This window comes from Equus asinus, chromosome 21 (assembly GCF_041296235.1).
Source record: "Equus asinus isolate D_3611 breed Donkey chromosome 21, EquAss-T2T_v2, whole genome shotgun sequence".
Taxonomy (NCBI): Eukaryota; Metazoa; Chordata; class Mammalia; order Perissodactyla; family Equidae; genus Equus; species Equus asinus.
In genome coordinates this window covers 55,535,199-55,554,760 of record NC_091810.1, presented here as the reverse complement: position 1 = coordinate 55,554,760, position 19,562 = coordinate 55,535,199, and the positions used below count along the sequence as shown (strand labels likewise).

The 19,562-nt window shown below is 46.6% G+C and overlaps 1 protein-coding gene across 13 annotated transcripts in view; it reads left to right on the top strand.

Annotated features, from left to right (window-relative positions):
- Positions 1 to 19,562, top strand: part of TRAK1 (trafficking kinesin protein 1) — a 177,734-nt gene that overhangs the window by 133,587 nt on the left and 24,585 nt on the right. For all 13 annotated transcript variants that reach the window (XM_070492967.1, XM_070492972.1, XM_070492969.1 and 10 more), the window contains 8 exons: positions 1,364 to 1,440; positions 8,014 to 8,130; positions 10,342 to 10,442; positions 11,344 to 11,452; positions 13,593 to 13,671; positions 14,699 to 14,829; positions 15,457 to 15,531; positions 16,040 to 16,177. In XM_070492967.1, coding sequence (XP_070349068.1) covers positions 1,390 to 1,440; positions 8,014 to 8,130; positions 10,342 to 10,442; positions 11,344 to 11,452; positions 13,593 to 13,671; positions 14,699 to 14,829; positions 15,457 to 15,531; positions 16,040 to 16,177 — 801 coding nt within the window. In that variant the 5' untranslated portion in view covers positions 1,364 to 1,389. The remainder of the gene's footprint in view (positions 1 to 1,363; positions 1,441 to 8,013; positions 8,131 to 10,341; positions 10,443 to 11,343; positions 11,453 to 13,592; positions 13,672 to 14,698; positions 14,830 to 15,456; positions 15,532 to 16,039; positions 16,178 to 19,562) is intronic.

The following is a 19,562-nucleotide window of genomic DNA, read 5'->3' as shown; positions in this document are numbered from 1 at the left end:
AGGAGAGGCCGGAAGGGGAGCCCCCTCCCCTGGCTCCCAGGGCTCGGTGTTGGTAGGCCTGCAGATTTGGAACCAGATTTCAGGTCTCCTCCTGAAGCTAGAAAATCATTCCAGCAGATCAGATTTCTCTGAGCTCACTCGCTAGGATGATCTCTGCTTGCATTTGATAAAATATTTAGAGACCTATTAGATGCCAGTTGCAGTCTGTCATTAGCAATGCTGTTGAGTTTGGCTTAATAATGCACTTCAGTTCCCAAATGCCTTGCGTGAGCTGTTACTGAAAGTGGGTCATTGTGAAAGCTGAACCAAGTCTTCGACTCTTAAAGAATTATTTTCTAAAATCTTCGTTATAAAGAGTTACTAAGACATTACTGCAAAAGTGGCAGGTTTCAAAAAATTTTACACCTTGCCTTTAAATCCACTTGCGTTTACTCTTTCTTTCACAGAATAAAACGCATGCTACCTTCTTGGTGTGTGTTGAACTGCCAGTCAATTCCTTGCTATTGATTTAAAATAAAACAACCCTGAGGTTTTTCAGCCGACTAAAGCTTTCTTTCATGGCACAACCTTTTTCTCCAGTGGAGGGAGAACAAAGACACAGTCTTTAAGTGGCCTGCATGCAGCCTCTATGACCACAGTAAATTATATATGTAATGAAATATCACTCTGTGTGTGTGTGTGTGTGTGTGTGTGTGTACTAGTAGTAGTAGTCTCTTTGGGGGGGATTTAAAAAACCTATCACCCTAGTTTTCATGGTATGGAAGCTGGTTGCATAACCTTAGAATTTAGGCCATTTGGGGAGGGAGGGGGCATTGTGCTATTATGAAATGATCACCTAAGACTGTTGTTTAGTAATTATACCATGACTGCTTTCTGAAGGCTTCCACATTGTCCACATGGTTGGGTCTCTATGGTTAGTGAGGCGTGGACCCTGTACGTCTTTCTGATAATTCACACATTGGTGGCTGTGCTGCTGGCCGATGTCAGTTTGCTGAGTTTATATGAGGCCACACCCCTTCTCCTCCAGCACCTTGCTCTCAGCGCCTTGCTCTCGGCACCACCTCTAAGCATGCTCAAGTGTGCACATGCACACACACACAACACACACACGCACACACGTGTCAAGGCTTTGCAAACGTTAGAGGTCACTTTCACCCTGTCACCCCCTCAAAGCTTGGGGCTCTTCCCTGGAACTGCGAAATGAAACCCGGTGGTGCTGAGTAGTATAGGTTGAATTCGGCAAAACCAATGACCCTTTGTGCCTAACACACAGGCACAACTTTAGGGCCACTTTTTTAGATGAGTCCTTTGTTTGGCAGGTTGGTGGCATCAATTGTTTCATTGTCATTTTTATTTCTTGCAGTTTTATGTGCTGAAAGAGTTGGCCAGATGACCAAGACATATAATGACATAGATGCTGTTACTCGGCTTCTTGAGGAGGTAAGTGTTTCAGGGGAAGGCGGAGTCGCTCGTAATTGATTATATTGATTAAAGCATACATTATTGTCTATCTCAGTGAAGAATCTCAGAAATGGGGCCTTCTCAGGGTATCATTTACTGACTTTTTTTTTTTTTTAAACTGATAGCTATGCAGGTCTTGTAGGTGTAACTTTGTGCAAGGTATTTTAGGCTTTAAAAGGAATATATTAATGACACAAAATAGGGTAGCGTTGAAATACTTGCTATAATGCTCAGTTTAGGATTTTAAAAAACCGTTAAAGTACATTCTAACAAATATATATATATGTTTTTTGTGAGGAAGATTGGCCCTGAGCTAACATCTCTTGCCAATCTTCCTCTTTTTGCTTGAGGAAGATTATTGCTGAGGTAACATCTGTGCCAGTCTTCCTCTATTCTGTATGTGGGATGCCGCCACAGCTTGGCTTGGTGAGCAGTGTGTGGGTCCCACCCAGGATCTGAAACCATGAATCCCGGGCCGCTGAAGCAGATCACGTGAACTTAACCACTATGCCACCAGGCCGGCCCCTCTAACAAAATATTTTGAGTGTATCCCCAAAATAGCGGAAAAATACATCATTATCCGTGTCTTTGTAATGTGTTTTTTTACTTACATCGGGTTAAATGGATATTATTATACAGTGTCAGCATGGAAATAACCAAAGTAAGCCTGGCAGGAAAAACTTAGGAAACTTGCTTAGTATTAAAAGAGCTGCTGGTATTTTAGAAGAGACTGTGGTTTTCTCGGTTTCTTCTCAGCCTTTGGCTGTTGAGAATTACGGTGCTGTGAAGGCCTCTAGAAACAGATGAGTATAATGTGTGTATCCCCACGCCTAGAACAGACCAGAACACCGTAGGTTGTTATAGTAAGTGTTTATTGGATAAGTACCCATCTTTAAACACTGTATCCCCCCACCCCCCATCAGGCCTTAAATGCACAGGCGCTAACTTTCAGACCCTTGTTTCTGCTCCAGAATCGAGAATGAGTTTGGGTCATGTGACTCTTCTTTTTTCTCCAGGAAGAGTAGATGATGTAGAAACTGTTGTTATAATTTCCAGCCAGTGGTAGGACCAGGTTGAAGCACAGGATAAGCAGGAGTGGTGGGACCCAGAGTTTTGGGGGGACATCTTTTTACCCCATGTTTATGTCTTTCCCTTTCCCTGTGTTTTTGCCTTCTACACATCGAGCCTTTTCAGACCTGCTCTGAGGGTCTGGCCCCTTCCAATTTCCTCTGAGTTCCTGAGGGCTCACTTGCCTTGCAGCCCACTCCCCTCGCATTCTCCTGGAGGCCAGCCACCCACTGATAGACCCGGTTGAGTTGAGTCGGGGCAGGAGCTGAGACCTGCTTGACCACCTGCCTGTCAGAGAAGTTACAAACTCCTCAGCCCCAAATAAGTGACACTAGGTTTTTGGCTGTGTGACAGGGCAGTTAGCGAGGCATTTTAGGGCACAGGCCTGCTGGTGGTGCTCCAGTTGCAGTCATCCTAGCGGCTGGCATTAGCCACCTGGTAGGCTGCCTTGGTTGGCACCACCGACTTTTGAAAATGGTTTATTATGGACTCTTTCCTGCTGTGTCCATTTCCCCCAACAGTGCCACTGCTCTCTAGATCTTATAGTGTTTCCAGCATCCGTTCTTCACCCCATACCCAGTTGGTCATCAAGTCTTCTCTGGGGTCCTACATCTATACCTTTATTTTTTTCCAAGGTCACCAATCCAGCTCCTGGAGCCTCAGCAGTGAGATTTTAGTTTCTTTCTGCTCTACACTTCCTTGTGCTGTCACTGTCCCAAGCCCTCTGTAATCACCTTGCCCTCCCCTGACTCTCAGAACGCGGTGCGGCATTCAAGGTCACACGCTTGGTCCCATTCCGAAACCTCCTCTTACTTGTCATTGAGGACCTTCCTCCTGCTCTCCCATCCTTCACCTTTTGCACCATTTGGCCACCTCTGTCTTTTCCTGGCTTTCAGTGTTGTGCTGCAGGGCTCACCAGGACCTCTGAGGCCATCAGCATCACCACGGCCCAGTAGTCTGTGCCCCGGCCGACCCCTGTGCCCCCGAGTCACCCTGCAGTTCTGTTTGGTTTGTTCATCCAACTCAATCAGTTAGAAGCTATTTTAAGGTGGGGACCCTGTTTGATGATTTCTTTCTCCCTTTAACCTTGGAAATGATAGACCTTTGATAAATGTCTACCTCTGTTGTCATGCTTATTATTAAGGGTAAAATTTCACTGAGAGCTTTGTGTTGTCCATGCATCATCTCATTAATTCTATGATAGCCCTTAGAAGTAGATGCTACTGTTCCCCCCATTCTGCAGTGAAGGGACCTGAATCTGAGAGGACAGCAGACGCCCAAGATCGCACGGCTGCTTTCCAACCCAGGCCCTTAAGTGCAATGCATGCCACTCTGATGGTTCCGGCTATAGTGTTTATTGCCCTGTTTATTTAGTTTTGGGGAACTTGATTAGTTGATTGTCAGTGGGACATGTTTTGAACCAGGTAAATTTTTTTATGGGACGCTGCCCACTGTTCTTGGTTCCTGCTGAGTTTGAGCTGGCAGTGCTGGGCAATGCCTCCATAGGGCAAAACCTGTCCCTGCTTGGACATGCAAGGACCGCTTCCCAGGGAGCCTGGGACTCCAGCCCTTTATGCACATACTGGTTATGAATAGCTCACATTCTCCCAGCTAATTTCCGACATGAGTGTCCGTGTATAAAGCATAGGCTGTTGTCTTTTTTAAAAATTGAGTTACTGCGAGGTATACTGGGAGGGCAGTTTTTTCAGGTGGCTCTTGGTTGTGCCTTCTTTGTTTTTAGTGGCTCATCATGGCAGTGATCTGTGGGTATCCGTGTGTTTGATATATGCCGTCCTTTTCCTTGTCCTGATAAGAATCAGGTCTCAGTCACTGCCTTTCTTTGGAACTAGGCAGGTTTCCTGGTTCCAGTCGAACTGCCCCAGTCAGGTGGCAGTTGTACACTACTGTGCTGTGCTTTTCTTGGCTTTGGTTCCATTTCCTCCCGTCATTTGCTTTGGTTTGCATACCTGCCACATGCAGGCAGGGTGCTGGGGAGGTTGCACAGGATGCCAAAGCACAGCCCTTGGCCAGCGTGAAGTTTCTTCTGGGTTTAAGAGGAAGAGGATTCTGTGGCTTACCCTGGCGTGCTACTGTTCGGAATTTACCTTTGGGCAAAGCTGCCTCCTCCCCAGTTACAAAGAGGGTTATTCCAAGTGCCCCTTAGTCATGCTTTTTATCAAGAATGGGTGAATGAGATGAGTCAGCTGCTGAGTGTGGGAGGCAGGCTGCTCTCCATCTCCAGGGATGTGTCAGGCAGCACCAGGTTTCTGTTGGTAAAAGGGGCTGAGAGGCAAGTCACAGTCTTTTCAAGCAGATCCACAAAGAGGGAGTGAGCAGACCTGGAGGGAGCTCCACTGGCCACATCTGCTGGAGAGGAAAAGAACCAGTCCTTTGAGTAGCTTATTTCAAAGGACCTAAATTATTTATTTGTAATTTTTTATTCTGACTGTAGTTGAATCCAACTACATTTCCTAGCTGGTTTCCTGTTTTTAGAAGTAAACGTTTATCATATGTTGGCTAGCTGTAAAAAATGGGAGTTTTTTCATTCTTATAATTCTCAAAGAGAAACCCAATCAGCTGGTTGCCTTGGTAAAATTAGAGAGGAAAATGAGAGACACTATGATACCATTTCTGGTGAATTTTTTTATTTTATCCATAATTTTTTTTTTTTTTTTTTTGGTGAGAAAGATTGGCCCTGAGCTAACATCTGTGCCAATCTTCCTCTATTTTGTATGTGGGATGCCACCACGGCATGGCTTAATGAGTGATGTGTAGGTCCATGCCTGGGATCTGAACCTGGGAACCCCAGCCGCTGAAGCAGAGCGTACAAACTTAACCACTGTGCCACCAGGCTGGCCCCAATCCATAAATATTTTTACTATAACTTCGTGCTTTTTTATTTCCCCCAGCAGAGAGTTATACCTGTGTTACTCTAGAGATTAGATTTTGGGTATAGATGACGTGAGAACTCCCCTTCGGTGGGCAGGGAGAAGGGAGGTTTGGGGGTAATGGGAGGGGTGCGGGCTTCCACTGGCCTACTTGTTTCTCTTCCCTGGCTGTTCCCATTCCTTCTGGGCCCTGGGAAGCCTCCAGCATCTTTCCAGTGCTCTAGCAGTGCCTCTCCCCGCTGGATTTCATTATTATACTTTGCGCTTGATTTGTGTGCAGTGGAATCTGCATGCAGGATGTGACTAAGGCACATAAAGTGTCTGTGCTGGTTGGAACTTAGCAGCTTGAATGCATGATGGCAGCACAGAACAGAGAGGCAGTGAGCCAATGAGCATCAAGCACCGTTGGTATTCAGTCTGAGAACTTGTTCTAGTTGAGAAATTTAGTAGAGTTGAGTGAGCTTTGTGGAGACCACACTTCCAAAGGGAATTGGACGTGGTTTTGCAGTTTGAACTGTCAGCCGGCTAAAACCACCGGCCCCGGCTGCTAATTCTGAGTTGGCCCCTGGAGAGGTAGATGTGCAGGTTCCCTCACACAATTCCTTTGGGTCCTTTCCTCCAGGTACCAAATAAGCACAACTGTTGAGTCTGAGAAGTGATAAAGGGCCATTGTGATAAGGCCTCCTTGGTAGACACTGTAGCTGGCATGGATGAATACGTAGAGAGGAGCATCTCGGTTAATTGGGCAGACTCACTGGCCCCCCTTTGTTCCATTAGAGGGCATGATGGGGAGGCACAAATTGTGGGAATGAGTTGGAGGTATTTATGGTTCACTTGATGTGACACCCAGCTGGTTTCTGGGACAGTGGTGACAGCAGTTACAGATCCCAGGACTGTGGAAGACCTAGGGGAGAGACACCATCATCTGTGCAAGAGAGAGAGCCAAATCACTGTTGAATCCAGAGTCCTCCCAGACTTTGACCTCCAATGCTCTACTCGTAATTCAGTGAAAGGCCTGTGACAAGCAAAGGAAGGTGTTCCACATTGCACGGAATAATTTAGTGGATATGGAAGAAAAGCTGCTTATGCTTTTTTTTTTTTTGTCATACAACTCAGTGAATCATAAAGCTAGATTTTTTTCAAGGGTATCTAGTCTGGCCCTCTACCCTAACCCCCTTAGAGATGAGGGAACCTGAACTCTCACCGTTTTAGAGCAGAACGGTTCACCTGGTGCAGGTCAACTTTTGACCAGTGCCCACGATAAGAAACGCATCTTAGGTTGTGACTCAGTACTCACATAAGTAAATATGACAAACGAAAGTGTAATTGTGAAGTAATACTCTGATTACATGGAATGCACTTTGGCATTTTCAATTCTGTGCTGTTGAATTTCATTTAAACCAAAATGTTTATTGCCGTTACTACAATGCTTCTCAACCTACTAACCAGTTATAGCCTGTCTTTTGAAAACACTCATCTGGAGGGTAGGATCCTTGGTAAAGGAAGCCATTGGCCCAGGGCTGTGTGGTTAGTTAATAGGCGATCAGAAGCTGGGATTCCTCCCCAGTTGTTGTTTTTTTTGCTCAAAACTAAATGTTCCCGTTTGTCTACTTTTTACACCAGGTGAACAGAATAACTAGCATAGGCTTCTTAAATGATTTAGTTTTCCAGAGTTTTCCTCCCCTTGCCAACCCTCACCTAAAAGTGAGCCAGTTGAATCTAACCACAGTGGCAAGCAGGCTCTTGGGCAGGGATTGATGAGTCTGCATTTGATGATGGCATCTGCCCACTGTCTCCACTGTCGGGCCATCTTTGCTCCTGTGATGGCAGCTGTGTCTTTATAGGCACTGAAGACTTTCCTCTGTGTACTGCTCTGCTCCAAGTGATGTCATCAGCTGAACTCAGGAAATTCTGTGTCCTTAACATAGTCTTTGTCTCTGAAGTAGGGCAATTTTATGCATTAGGTCTCCATTTTGAAAACATTTTTTAAAAAATAAAGCCTAAGTAGCCTCCCGTTAAGTAAAAGAAGCATGCAGTTGTATTTCAGAACAACTTTAAACGTTTTTGTCTCATCTGAGGCAAATATAAGGAATTCAATAAATTCCAGCTTGATGTGTGCTAAAGAGGCTGCTTCCCTGAGCCAGCTCTTGGCTTCACTGAAAGAGCACTTTGGAATTTCTGGATTCATTCATTTATCCAGCAAATAGTTACTGAGTATTTCACACGGTGGATCCTGGCTACGCAATCCAGCCCAGCCCTCAGGTAGAGACAGGCTATCAAATGATGACACAGACACCAAAGGCAGTGGTAGAGAAATGTGTTCGGAAGCATGTTTTTTCTGTAGGAACAGAAACTTGTTTTCATTAGATTTTAAGATTCCCTCTTGTTGTGTAAGGTCTGCGTAGCTCTGGCACCATCTGTGGGTGGAGCGTACTCCTCTTTGAACAGGTATCAAATGCTGGCGAATGGACAGTGAATTATTAATTGCTTTGTTATTTCTAAATGCCCTTGTTTTCCTCAGTTGACACTGAGCGCAGTTGGCTCCTTCAGGAAGCATGGGCTTTTGACTCTCTGCTCTCGCTTCTGCCCTTCTTAGAAAGAGCGGGATTTAGAATTGGCTGCTCGGATTGGCCAGTCGTTGTTGAAGAAGAACAAGACACTAACCGAGAGGAACGAGCTGCTGGAAGAGCAAGTGGAGCACATCAGGGAGGAGGTAAGAGCTGGCGGCAAAGGCACTCGGGCTGGGCACCATCGAAGATGATGATGTAATGGGGCCCCAGTCAGAAAGGCCCTCCCGAGGGCACACCCAAGTCCGCAGCTCCAGCTGCCTGTGCTAAAGGGGCCACCCTAGAGACGGCAAGCTGCCTTTCTCTGGCTCCTTCTGTTCACTGTCTGTCCTTCCGACAGTGTGGATGGAGTCACTCGGAGTGGGAACAGCTCTCATTCAGTAGGCCCATGGTGCCCCGTCCCGGTCCTCTAAGAGACCAGATCACAAGCACTCGGCAGAAGCACACACAGGCTAATACAACAATAAACAGGGCTTGGTGAGTGAGCGTGGGCAGGCCGGAGGCTAGCTCAGGCTGCAGAGTAAGGCAGCAATTGCACGTTCATCATTACAATATAATTTTGTGTGTGTAGAATAAAACAAAAAAAATAACCTATTGTTTTCATAATAGGAACCCTATTATTTTCATGATAAAAATCTTAGCTGATGGAGATCAGTGATGAGAGGGAGGATGTGAATGTTTTAGGCTTGACTTAAGAGCTGAAGTTTTTGGAGGAGCAACACTGATTCTTCTGGAAGGGATATGGTGTGACAGGAGGAGGAAGGCCACGGAGTCCAGTGGGGTTGCTAGAATAAAAGGTAGACCAGGTCCCACTTTGTCGCTTCTTTCCCATCATCTTGTTCTTTTAACAGTGCATTTTAACTCTGAAGACTTTGATTTGATTTCCTTCTTCTCCCTTATTTTTTTAATCAAGAAACCTTCGTAGAGGGAGAGGGGAGGCCCTTATTCATGTCCCTAAGATGTGTTCACACCTTTCCCTCATTAAAGCTGTTCCCAGCTATTGCTGTCAGGATTTAATTATAGTTTTAATATGATGAAATAGAATTGCCACTATATAAGAAAAATTTTAATCCTGGGCTTTCTTGAAAAGATGATACGGTCGACACAGTTGTGTGAGGTTGACCTCTGCTTTTCCTGCCCCCAGCATCGTGACCTGAATCCCCTTCTCTCAGCTATAAAGCATGCCAGGTCAGCCTGGCCCCTGTCTGAGCCCCTTCTTAGCAGAGGGACATGCCACCGGGAACCAGTAACTGGTCACCCATTGTCCTCATGTGCTGCTTCTCCACATTACAGCCCTGGCTTGGAGTTTCCTTGCCTCTCACACAGAGCATCCTACACTGTGGGAGTGGAAATGCCTTTTTTCCCTTGAAAAAGCTTTGAATTTGAGAACTGTGATATGTCCTTCTTTGGCACATCACTCAGTCCTTGGTCTAGGTGTTGAAGCTGAAGGCTCATGCACATAAAATTGGCCTCTCCATGGAAGATATATTCACTGTATTGTGTAGGAAAGTCGGAATAAATAGACCCCAAGTCAAATTAGAGACAAAGAATTAGAACAGAATTACAATTCTTGTTTACAGCGCTGGTTCCCTATTCATCAGTGCTGAATGGGGAGAGGGCAAGTGGAAGATTTTATGGCACAGGTTTGTTTATTCTAAACCTTAGGTATAAATCAGTGTGATCTGCAGAACCATTCTAGCAGTAGTCTGTATGGCCAGTTCCTAATGGCTGCCTCTTTTCTTCCTGTATCTGAAATTCCTATCTCGTGATCATCAAGTACAAAGCAGTCTGACCAGGCTTGGCCCTGAGCCCTGAGAGGGGGCAGCAGTCACTGGATGAGGCCATGAGGTTTCCCAAGTGTGAGAGTGAGGGTTGACAAGCTGCTTGTAGCTGCACCCCCCCAGAGCTGGTATCCCCAGGGTCTGGTCAGGGTCCTGGTTCCAGATGGGATTTGGTTTCAGCAGAAGCAAATGGCCTCTTCTTTCATTTGGTAACATGACCCATTTCTCTGGCCTTTTGCCCAGCTGGTCATCTGGCTATTTGCAGAGCCCATATGCTGTCTTGTCCCCCCACAACCATCATTCTAGAGTCTTCTAGTCCCCTCTTACCTCTCTTCTGTACCAAAGTAAAAATTAAAAATTTAAGTAGAGGGGTTTCTGCCAAAAAGTAGTGGGTTATATTTTTCTTAAGTGGGATCAGACTCAACCCTTTATTTTCTTTGAATAGCAGAAAATCAATTACATGCCTTCACTTTTAATCAGGAATCTTAAAAACGTTGTCACTTAGCAGTAGGTGGGCCTTAGTGGGGACGTGGTCACGTTTGGGGAGTGAAGGACGGCCCGTTTCCGTTTGTGCAGGTGTCGCAGCTCCGGCATGAGCTGTCCATGAAGGACGAGCTGCTTCAGTTCTACACCAGCGCCGCGGAGGAGAGCGAGCCGGAGTCCGTGTGCTCAACTCCGTAAGTCACTGAGGGCCTGGTCTGGAGGCCACAGCACGGGCCGGCTGTTGTCCATTTCCTTGGAGTTGCCTAGACAGGGTCACTTTCACCAGCAATGCAGGTCAGCTGGTCTCAACCTTCTCCAGGGCAAGCATCTCTGAGTGTCTCAGAAAGAATGATTTACTCTCTTAGTGGGATTTTAGTTTTCCTCTAGCCGGCTCTTATTGCTTCTTGGTCAGCTTAGATTGACTTGGCCCGGCACGTTAATGGGTAGCAGGGTGGGCTCTGCTGTCAGAGAAAATAGAGTTCTGGAGCCAGAGGTGCCATGGTGGGTCCTGGGGACAGACAGTGTGGGGTTTCTCTAAGTCAGCAGAGCCTCATATTAGGGGCGCGAACTTAGAACCTGATAGCCTGAGTTCAGTTCTCAGCTCTGTGGCTTGCTAGCTGTGTGCTCTTGGCCAGGTTACTTAACCTCTCTGTACTTGTTTCCTCATTTGTAAAATTGGGCTAATAATAGTTCTTAGAGTTATGAGCATTAAATGAGTTAAGACATGTAGAGTACTCAAAACAGTTCTTGGCACCTAGAAGCTCATTATAAGTATTAAATAAACTCCCAGGCATCTGGAATTGTGGAGGCTTCAAAGAGAGTTGATTCCCCCGAATTCTAAGGCAATATGGCAACTGCAAATTGGGGACACAGAGCTGGGATGTGGGTCAGAAGTGTTGGTATGCCTGTGCCCCGGCAGGTGCTATTTTACTGGGGGGGAGGGAGCAGCCTGTGGGTCGTTGTCACACCTGCATGTCATGGACTCTCCTTGAAACAGCCCTTTGCACTTCCCTGTGGTTTGCCAGCTGGAGGGGGGAACCATCTCTGTGTCTAGAAAGTGATCGTGCCCCCCCTGCCCCCGCTGCCCCCCTCCAGGCTGAAGAGGAATGAGTCATCCTCCTCTGTTCAGAATTACTTTCATTTGGATTCTCTTCAAAAGAAGCTGAAGGACCTTGAAGAGGAGAACGTGGTACTTCGATCCGAGGTGAAGTGCACTCCCTGCTCTTGTCTAGAAGGGTGGTGGCCCCGTCTGCCTTATCTGGCGAGAATAGCCGTGGTGACAGCACCATTCTCAAAGGAGATGGGCTGTGGAGGAACCTGAACCTTGGCTCACAGCTGCCACCAGGGCCCAGCAGGCGTGCCTCACTCATGTGCTGGGCATTGCCTTCCAGTGCAGCGCACGCCATCGGGCAGGGTTGACAGACTGCTGAGTTATGCAGTGTGTGGACAGGCAAGTGGCCAGTCCCTCCTCCTCCACAGTCGGGGCAAACCTCCCACAGTGGGGTCTTTCCATGGTGTTCTCCAGCTCTGACGCAGCAATGCCCTAGAGGCCCAGTGTGAAAGCCTCTCTATCATGTTACTGCAGGTCAGGTGTGCTGTCAGGAAATATACACAAGAAGCTGGAGACATTTTAATTAGGTTAAAAAGGCTGAGCTGAGATAACTTGGGAACTCAGCTTTTGAGTTTTGCTTTTTTTTTTTTTTAACTTCTTCCCCCCCTCCTCAAAGCCCCAGTACATAGTTGTGTATTCAAGTTGTAAGTCCTTCCAGTTCTTCTATGTGAGCTGCTACCACAGCATGGCTACTGGCAGACGAGTGATGTGGTTCCGTGGCTGGGAACTGACCCTGGGCCGCCGAAGCAGTGAGAGTGCCGAACTTCAACCACTAGGCCCTCAGGGCTGGCTCATCTTTTGAGTATTTCTATTGGCCAGTCATTGTGCTAGGCACTGGCCTGCATTCTTTTTTTAAATTCTTCCCAACAAAGCTGGAAGCTGGTTATTTTCATTCTCATTTACAGTGAGAAAACTGGGACCCAGACTGCTGGGTGTTTTGATTTGCCAAGATCCTGCAAGTTAGTGAATGACAAAGCCAGGATTTGCAAGTCTCTGCGACTCCAAACCCCATATTATTTCCCTTCACCTGCTGCCTCTATCCAGAAACACAGATGCATGCAAATTTAGTGCATTTTGTCTTAATTATTGGTGAGTTTATGCTCTCTAGCCAGAGGTATGGGGCAGCTCTGTTTATCAGGTCCTTGATTGTCAGGTCTGGGCTGCATGCCCACCTAAGCTGGCCCAGGGCTCCCCGAAGCCCTCCAGTAGGGCAGACCACTTGTCACCCTGAACTTCCCCACACACTGGACAGCACCTCATGTCTGCACTCGACAGGATGCACTTATGCACAAGGAAAGGTCCGTGTTCTCTTGGACCTCACCTCTTCCAGTCTGCTGTTTACTGATGGGTTGCCAAGCTTCTCTGCCAGCCAGTGGCTGAGCCAAGATTGCTGCCCAGTGGTCCTCATTCTGAGTCCAGTGCTGCCCCTTCCAGGAAATGCTCCAGTCTTGGGCACAGCGATTGGTCCGGCTCAGAACCTTCACCTAAAACAAGCTGAGGGATTCTGATCCCAACCACAGATCCTGGCTCTTCCACCTCAGCTTGCAGGAGTGCAGTGTCTCTCTGGGGCCAGGACCCCAGAGCTCAGGGACACCTGCTCTTTAACTGGCATTTCCCTGGGTCCTTCAGATCTCTTATCTTCCCACCTTTTCAGCTGGGATGAAGCTATCCAGAGACCTGGGGTAGCTCTTGTGTCTCTGAATTTTAATCCTTTCATATTGTACCTTGTTCTACTAAGCTGAATACAGAGGGTTAACTAACTCAGTACTTCACAGGACAGTGCCTGGCACAAAGTAGGTGCGTAAGTGTTAGCCATTCTTGTCGTGGTTAGCCTTAGAATGCCTGTGGGAGGCAGAGCTGTGTCCTAGGCACTGTTTGGGTCACAAAGGGGTCCACGTCTGTGAGCTGAGACAGACACAGATGAATAAACAGAATGACACAGGGGTGGTGTTTACAGAGTTTTAGCAGAGCAAGGTGAATGGCTCTTGTGCACATTGCTCTGTGTGCTGCGCTCTAGTGATGCACGTTTTCGGCTTTGAGAACCTGAGATTCATTATCTAAGCAGAGCATTGGGATTGACTTTCTGTATTTGAGGGTGCAATGGGTGACAGGTGGGGAGATGCTGAAGGGTGGCTTCCCAGACCCAGGTTAGCCCTTGCGCCATGCCCCAGACTTGCCTGCCCAACCAGCCCAGGTGTGAATGCAGGGCCTCTGACCTGAGCCTTGTCCACAGGCCTGCCAGCTAAAGACGGAGACCATCACCTATGAAGAGAAGGAGCAGCAGCTGGTCAACGACTGTGTGAAGGAGCTGAGTATGTCCCGGCCCTCCTGCCCCACTCCTTTTCTGTCTTTTTACTTTCCACACCTGTCATCATTATGACTAGGCAGATTTGCATCACCCTTGATCAAGTGCAGTCTCCCTGCCAGCCTGGGCTCAGTGGCATCTATCTTAAGACTAGAGGCCTCCCCTGATCTTGCGTGGCACCCCTCCCCCTGATTTGTGAGAAATTGGGTGTAGGTTGTCAGCCATACATCATCTCAATTTCGCACTGAGATAGATATTTAATTTTAATTTTGGCTTTCTACTGGAATACTGGAGGTCTTCAATGGCTAAGTTAGGCCCAGTGTCAGAGTCCTGTGTTGAAGATGTTGAGAAACTGCTTTCTAGTAATTTGATTTGTGAAAGTTGAGGCCAGATTTCTCAGGTTTGCAAATAAGTACTTCTCTCCATCCTCTGCATTCTAAGTTTACAGGTTAAAGTCAAACAAAAGGGCAAACAGAATGTTTTGAGTTTCAGCAGAATACTAAGTAAATGAAACACACCCTATGTTCAAATCTAGTAAAATGAGTTATGGCTCTGAATATGGGTTGAAAACACCCAAGGCAATTGTATTCTGCATGGCCATAGTTCCTTTTTAGAACAGAGTGCAGCAGGGGTTCCTGTTAATGACGTGGGTCTGCTCATTTGTGGAATGTGGGGATTTGCCCAGACACACCTTTGTTTTCCTGTGGCATCTCCTGGCTGACTCCTGAAGCCTGCCTGGTTTCCTCTGGGAAGGCAGCCTTGGTTAGGGGAGTCGGGCCCCTGCACTGAGCCTGGGAGCCACAGCTGGGGTCGGGTCCTTCTCACGACAGACTGAGCCCCAGGAAGCTGCTTTGCTTTTACTCTGTAGCAAAATGGGCACTCTAAGTCCTTCTTCATATACGTTCTCCACTCCCCCCACCATGTCTTGTGATAAAGATTTTTTTCCTTGTACAAACCACAAAGAAACCATTCTCTCTTGGTCTGCATATGGGGTTTTCTGATTTACTCTTGTGATTGTCGTTTTTTGCTCAAAGGGGATGCCAACGTGCAGATTGCCAGTATCTCAGAGGAACTGGCTAAGAAGACGGAAGATGCTGCCCGCCAGCAGGAGGAGATCACACACCTGCTGTCACAAATAGTTGATTTGCAGAAAAAGGCAAAAGCTGTAAGGTTTCTGTTTCTCTAGCTGATACAAAAGTGGCCATTCTGAGATTGGGAAGGGACATTTACCCCTTTGGTTTCCTATTTTAGGAATTTGTGCTCCTCCTTTGGAGAAAAAGCTTAGCGCATTCAATAGTATAAAACTGGTTGCCCCTGAATTGGCAAGGGGATTATATTTTTCACCACTTATCTTCTAAAAATAATCTGCAAATTAATAAAATTCATTAAGAAAGCTGCTATAGGTATGGAGTTTTGGAATTTAATTATGAATCATCTAGTCTAGTATATGTTTTTACACAGTGCATCTGGTATGTTCTGCAGCAGAACAATAACCCCTTTAGATTTAAGATCAAGCAGCAAAAAACAGCGTAGTTTCCCACATCAGACTTTTGCTGTGAGCGTGGAGAGCAGCTGTGACCTTGGGGGTGGGGAGTGGGCTATAGAGAATGAATAGGGATATAGGAAACACTTTACCTTCGAGATTTTATAAAAGATGACATTTTACTCCAGTATAAGATAAAAATCTCATTGTAGACATGTGATAAGATCACAACAGATCAGGTAATAAGAGGAAAGAAGACTCTTCTAAGTATCTTAAAAGAGAAGCTGATTGACCTCTGCCACCTTTTAGTGCACAGTGGAAAATGAGGAACTTGTCCAGCACCTGGGGGCTGCTAAGGATGCCCAGCGGCAGCTCACAGCCGAGGTGAGTGTCCCACCCCCATGTCATCAGGGCCCCCGATTCCAGTTAAGGTGCCTCAGCCTCCCTCTGACAGGCTGTGGGATGTCCTTCTTAACGGCCATTTTTATATTGACTTGAATGTCATTCTTACTCCCACGGCAATTGCCAGTCCGTGCTGATGCTGTTATGGTCCTGAGGGCTTGGGAGGCCGTGCAGCCTCCTGAGAAACATTCCAGAAAGTGAAGTGACATGTAAAAGGAACCCCCTTCAAAGATGTGACTTGAAATGAGGCTGTGATGATTTGCTCTGCCGTTCATTTAAAGTTGTTTTTGTCTCAGTTGCCTGTTATTACTTTAGGAGATTTCTGAGGCTATAAGCGCACCCCAAGTGAAAGAAAAGCTGAGCCTTGAGGATTCTTGGGCGTTTGGCCTCAGCCCCGGGGGCAGCCTGTCCCAGTCTTTCTGGCTCTCTGGGTGGGTGAGTGCACATGCCCACAAGATCCTGACCCTCCTCCCTTTCTGGTGTCCCGCAGCTGCGCGAGCTGGAGGACAAGTACGCAGAGTGCATGGAGATGCTTCACGAGGCGCAGGAGGAGCTCAAGAACCTCCGGAACAAGACCGTGCCCAACACCACCTCCCGGCGCTACCACTCGCTGGGCCTGTTTCCCATGGTGAGTGCCTGCTAGCTTCCTGACACCCGCGTTCCCACCCAGAGGGCAGCATGGATGCTGGTGGTGGGGCTCCGGGCCTGGAGTGGAGTCTGCAGGTGGCTTCTCATTGTGCAGCTTGGATCTGGATCCGAGTCCAAGGCTTATGAGCCCAGCTGGTGGTTTCTTAACCACATGAGACAAATTGATTCTTTGTTTTCCATCCCTCTGTAGCTGCCGTCTTTTCTACTCCTGCCCTTAAAACATAAATTGGATAAGAACTAGATTTAATGGGGACCTCAGGTATTCGGAAGATGTTACTTATACATTACTCTGTCTGACGTTATCAGAGTACGTGCTATTTTGGCCTCTTAAGTGCATTCCCGAATTCTTAAATTGCCCATATGGTTCTGCTGGTCATTTGTGTGCTTGTTTATCATTCTCTTGGTGGCTTTTAGTATCTGTGATCTGAAAAAATATTTCCCTCTGTGCTGGGTGTGGCATTTTAATATTTTTCATGTTATTTCCCCACAGTCTTATTTCCCCTGGCCTGATTTGTGTCATGTCTGGGCTTTAGGGAACATGGCTGAGAAGGGATTTTCCAGGACGTTGACCTCTCCCTGTAGTTTGGGCGACACAGGGCAGTTTCCCTCTGCTGGTCATTGCCCTGTGACATTTGGAGAGCTTACACATTTACCTTCTTCTCTCAGGATAAACCCCTTGGAGGTGGGGACCATGTCTTATTTGCTCTTTTCCTCCTTCCCTCTGTTTAATACTCCGCACCTGGCACAGTGGTATTTTGTAGACTGTAGAAGCTTGATAGATATTAGATTTGGATAGGTGGATGGACAGACTGAAGAACAGACTACCGAGAACTTTTATATTCAGGCTCTATTCCCATGGTTTGATGAAATACCAAATTCTCTCTGAGGAGAGAATAATTTTTGAGAAAAACTTCCCTAAATGAGATAGGTGTGGATGGCTGTTTAAATGCTTCTGAAACTCAGTCCCTTCCGCATTTGGTCTTTCCTTGGGGCTCTTTCCCTTCACCACCCTCCCCGCCAGTTGCTGACCCACAACAGACACTGTTCTTCCATCCCTTCTTGTCTCGCCCACTTTTCCTAAATCATGATCTCTTTTTCTTCTTTGCTTTTGCACCGCAAAGTCAGGCAAGAGCTCTCTCTGTCTCTACTTGATTGAAATCGAAGGGAAACAAAAGAAAGACAGCATAAATCATCAGCTTTCCAAGGGGCAGACTGGTGACCCAGTGATTCCAGGAATCCCAGGAAAGTCAGCAAAGATCATTCTGTCCCCCGAATTCCTCCATCTAAAGCTAACCGCACTCGGCTCCCAGACTGGCCTGTGTAGCTTTGCATGCCTCATGCCTCGGTTTCCCTCCTTCCTGACTCCTCATCTCAGTGCAGTGGTCTCCTGGGGCCGTCTTGTTCCTTGTGCTTCTAGGATTCACTCCACTGCATTCCCCACTCTCAAGGACAGACCTGCATTTTAAAACTAAACCATTACGTAAAAAATGTTGAATTGAAAATCTGCGTGTGGGTTTCTTCTGGAGAGATTCTCAGCTTTCATATTTGCTGAGGTAAAGCTTTTGTTTGCCTTTTTCTGTAGCTGTTGGCACAGCTCAGTTTTTGAAGATGGCTATTTTTAAGGTGCCTTATGCATTAAAGGTATTTAAGTCAATCTAAAGCTTGTACCATGCCCATGTTTCTGGAGCAGAATGCCCAGATCTGCCTTTCTTGCTCCCAGCCCTTCTAATTGCTGAATAAAACAGTGAGTAGCAGTTTTTGCTCAAGTATGTTCCCAGTTCTCTTGCCTTATGGCAGGAGTTCTTAATCTTGGATCCACAGTCAGGATTCAGGGGGCCCGTGAACTTTGAGGGAAGATGATACCTTTTATTTCCATTAATCCCCACCTGTACACAGTGTGTCCTCGTATGAAGGCAGGCAACAAACCACAGCAATATTAGCACCCCTGGTGACGTTGTCACTAGTGGAAATCACTGCTATTTTCATAGCACATTTCAGTTGCTGAAAATGTATCAAAATACTATTTATGCTAATCTCCATTTCAAAATGACAGTAATTACCAATCCTAAAGCCAGATCTGATACATTACACTATTACAGTTGCTGTTATTAATATTCTAGTAACTAGTTCAATATATCTGGCTTTTTTTTTTTTGGTGAGGAACATGATTGTCCCTGAGCTAACACCTGTGCCCATCTTCCTCTGTTTTATATGTGTGATGCTGCCACAGCATGCCTTGATGAGTGGTGTATACGTCTGTGCTTGGGGTCCGAACCCACGAACCCCGGGCTGCCGAAGCGGAGCATGCAAACTTAACCACTACGCCACCAGGCCGGTCCCTATCTGACTTTCTTTTTAATCCTAATTATTTTATTCATTTAAATGTATTATTCTGAGAAGGGGTCCACGGCTTCCCCAGACTGCCAGAGGGGATCATGGTCAAAAATAATTACAGACTCTGCTTGCGACTTCCTCCCAGCATGGCTTTGTAATTAGTAGCTTGATATCTCATTTCTCTTAAGTTGTATGAAGGTCCTTTCCTCTTGCAGAACTCTGCATGCAAACCATATGGTGAATAACAGTATTAAGAAAAAGAAACTGGCTTAAAAAAATGTCAGACTCACCTAGGGAAGCCCTTCACCATGGGGTTATGTTTAATGGCAATCTGTGGGTAATAATTACTAAATAAAATTGCATATTTGTGGATAGGAATTGAAAACATGCCCACTAACCCTTTACTGATTGAGCTTCCTGCCAACTCCTATCGCGTGTCCCCACTTGATTCCAGCTCATACTGGAGTGTCTTGGTGGACTGTGGGGCTGTGGAGATAGATGGACATCCTGGAGTCCCCATGTGCTGACTGCTGGGAAGCCACTGGCCACAGTGGCTATGTAAATTTAAATCAATTAAAATTAGTACAATTAAGAATTCAGCTCCTCAGGCACACTGGACACATTTCAGGTGCTCAGGAGCCATCTGTGGCCTGTGGCTCCCATATTGGACAGTGTAAATAGAGAACGTTCCCGTCATTGCAAGTTCTGTTGGTTAGCATGGATGTAGCCCTTCCCTTCAGGTTGTCCTACATGGTGTCCTCCTCGAGGCCTCAGCAGGTGCCTTTCTGCACACAGTAGGTGGTTCAGGGGGAGGGGGCACTCATCAGGCAGGCTGTATTGTTGAGTCTTGCTTTCCACTGGGGAATTGAGACGTCATCAGTGACTGGCCTTCCCCTGATCCACAAAATTCACAACCGACCTAGAGAAAGACATAAGTTCGGAGAACTCACAAGGACTTGATGTGTTGGGTGTCTATGTATGGAGGAAATGAAAGATTACTGGTAGAAATGAGACGTGACCTGGTTGTTAAA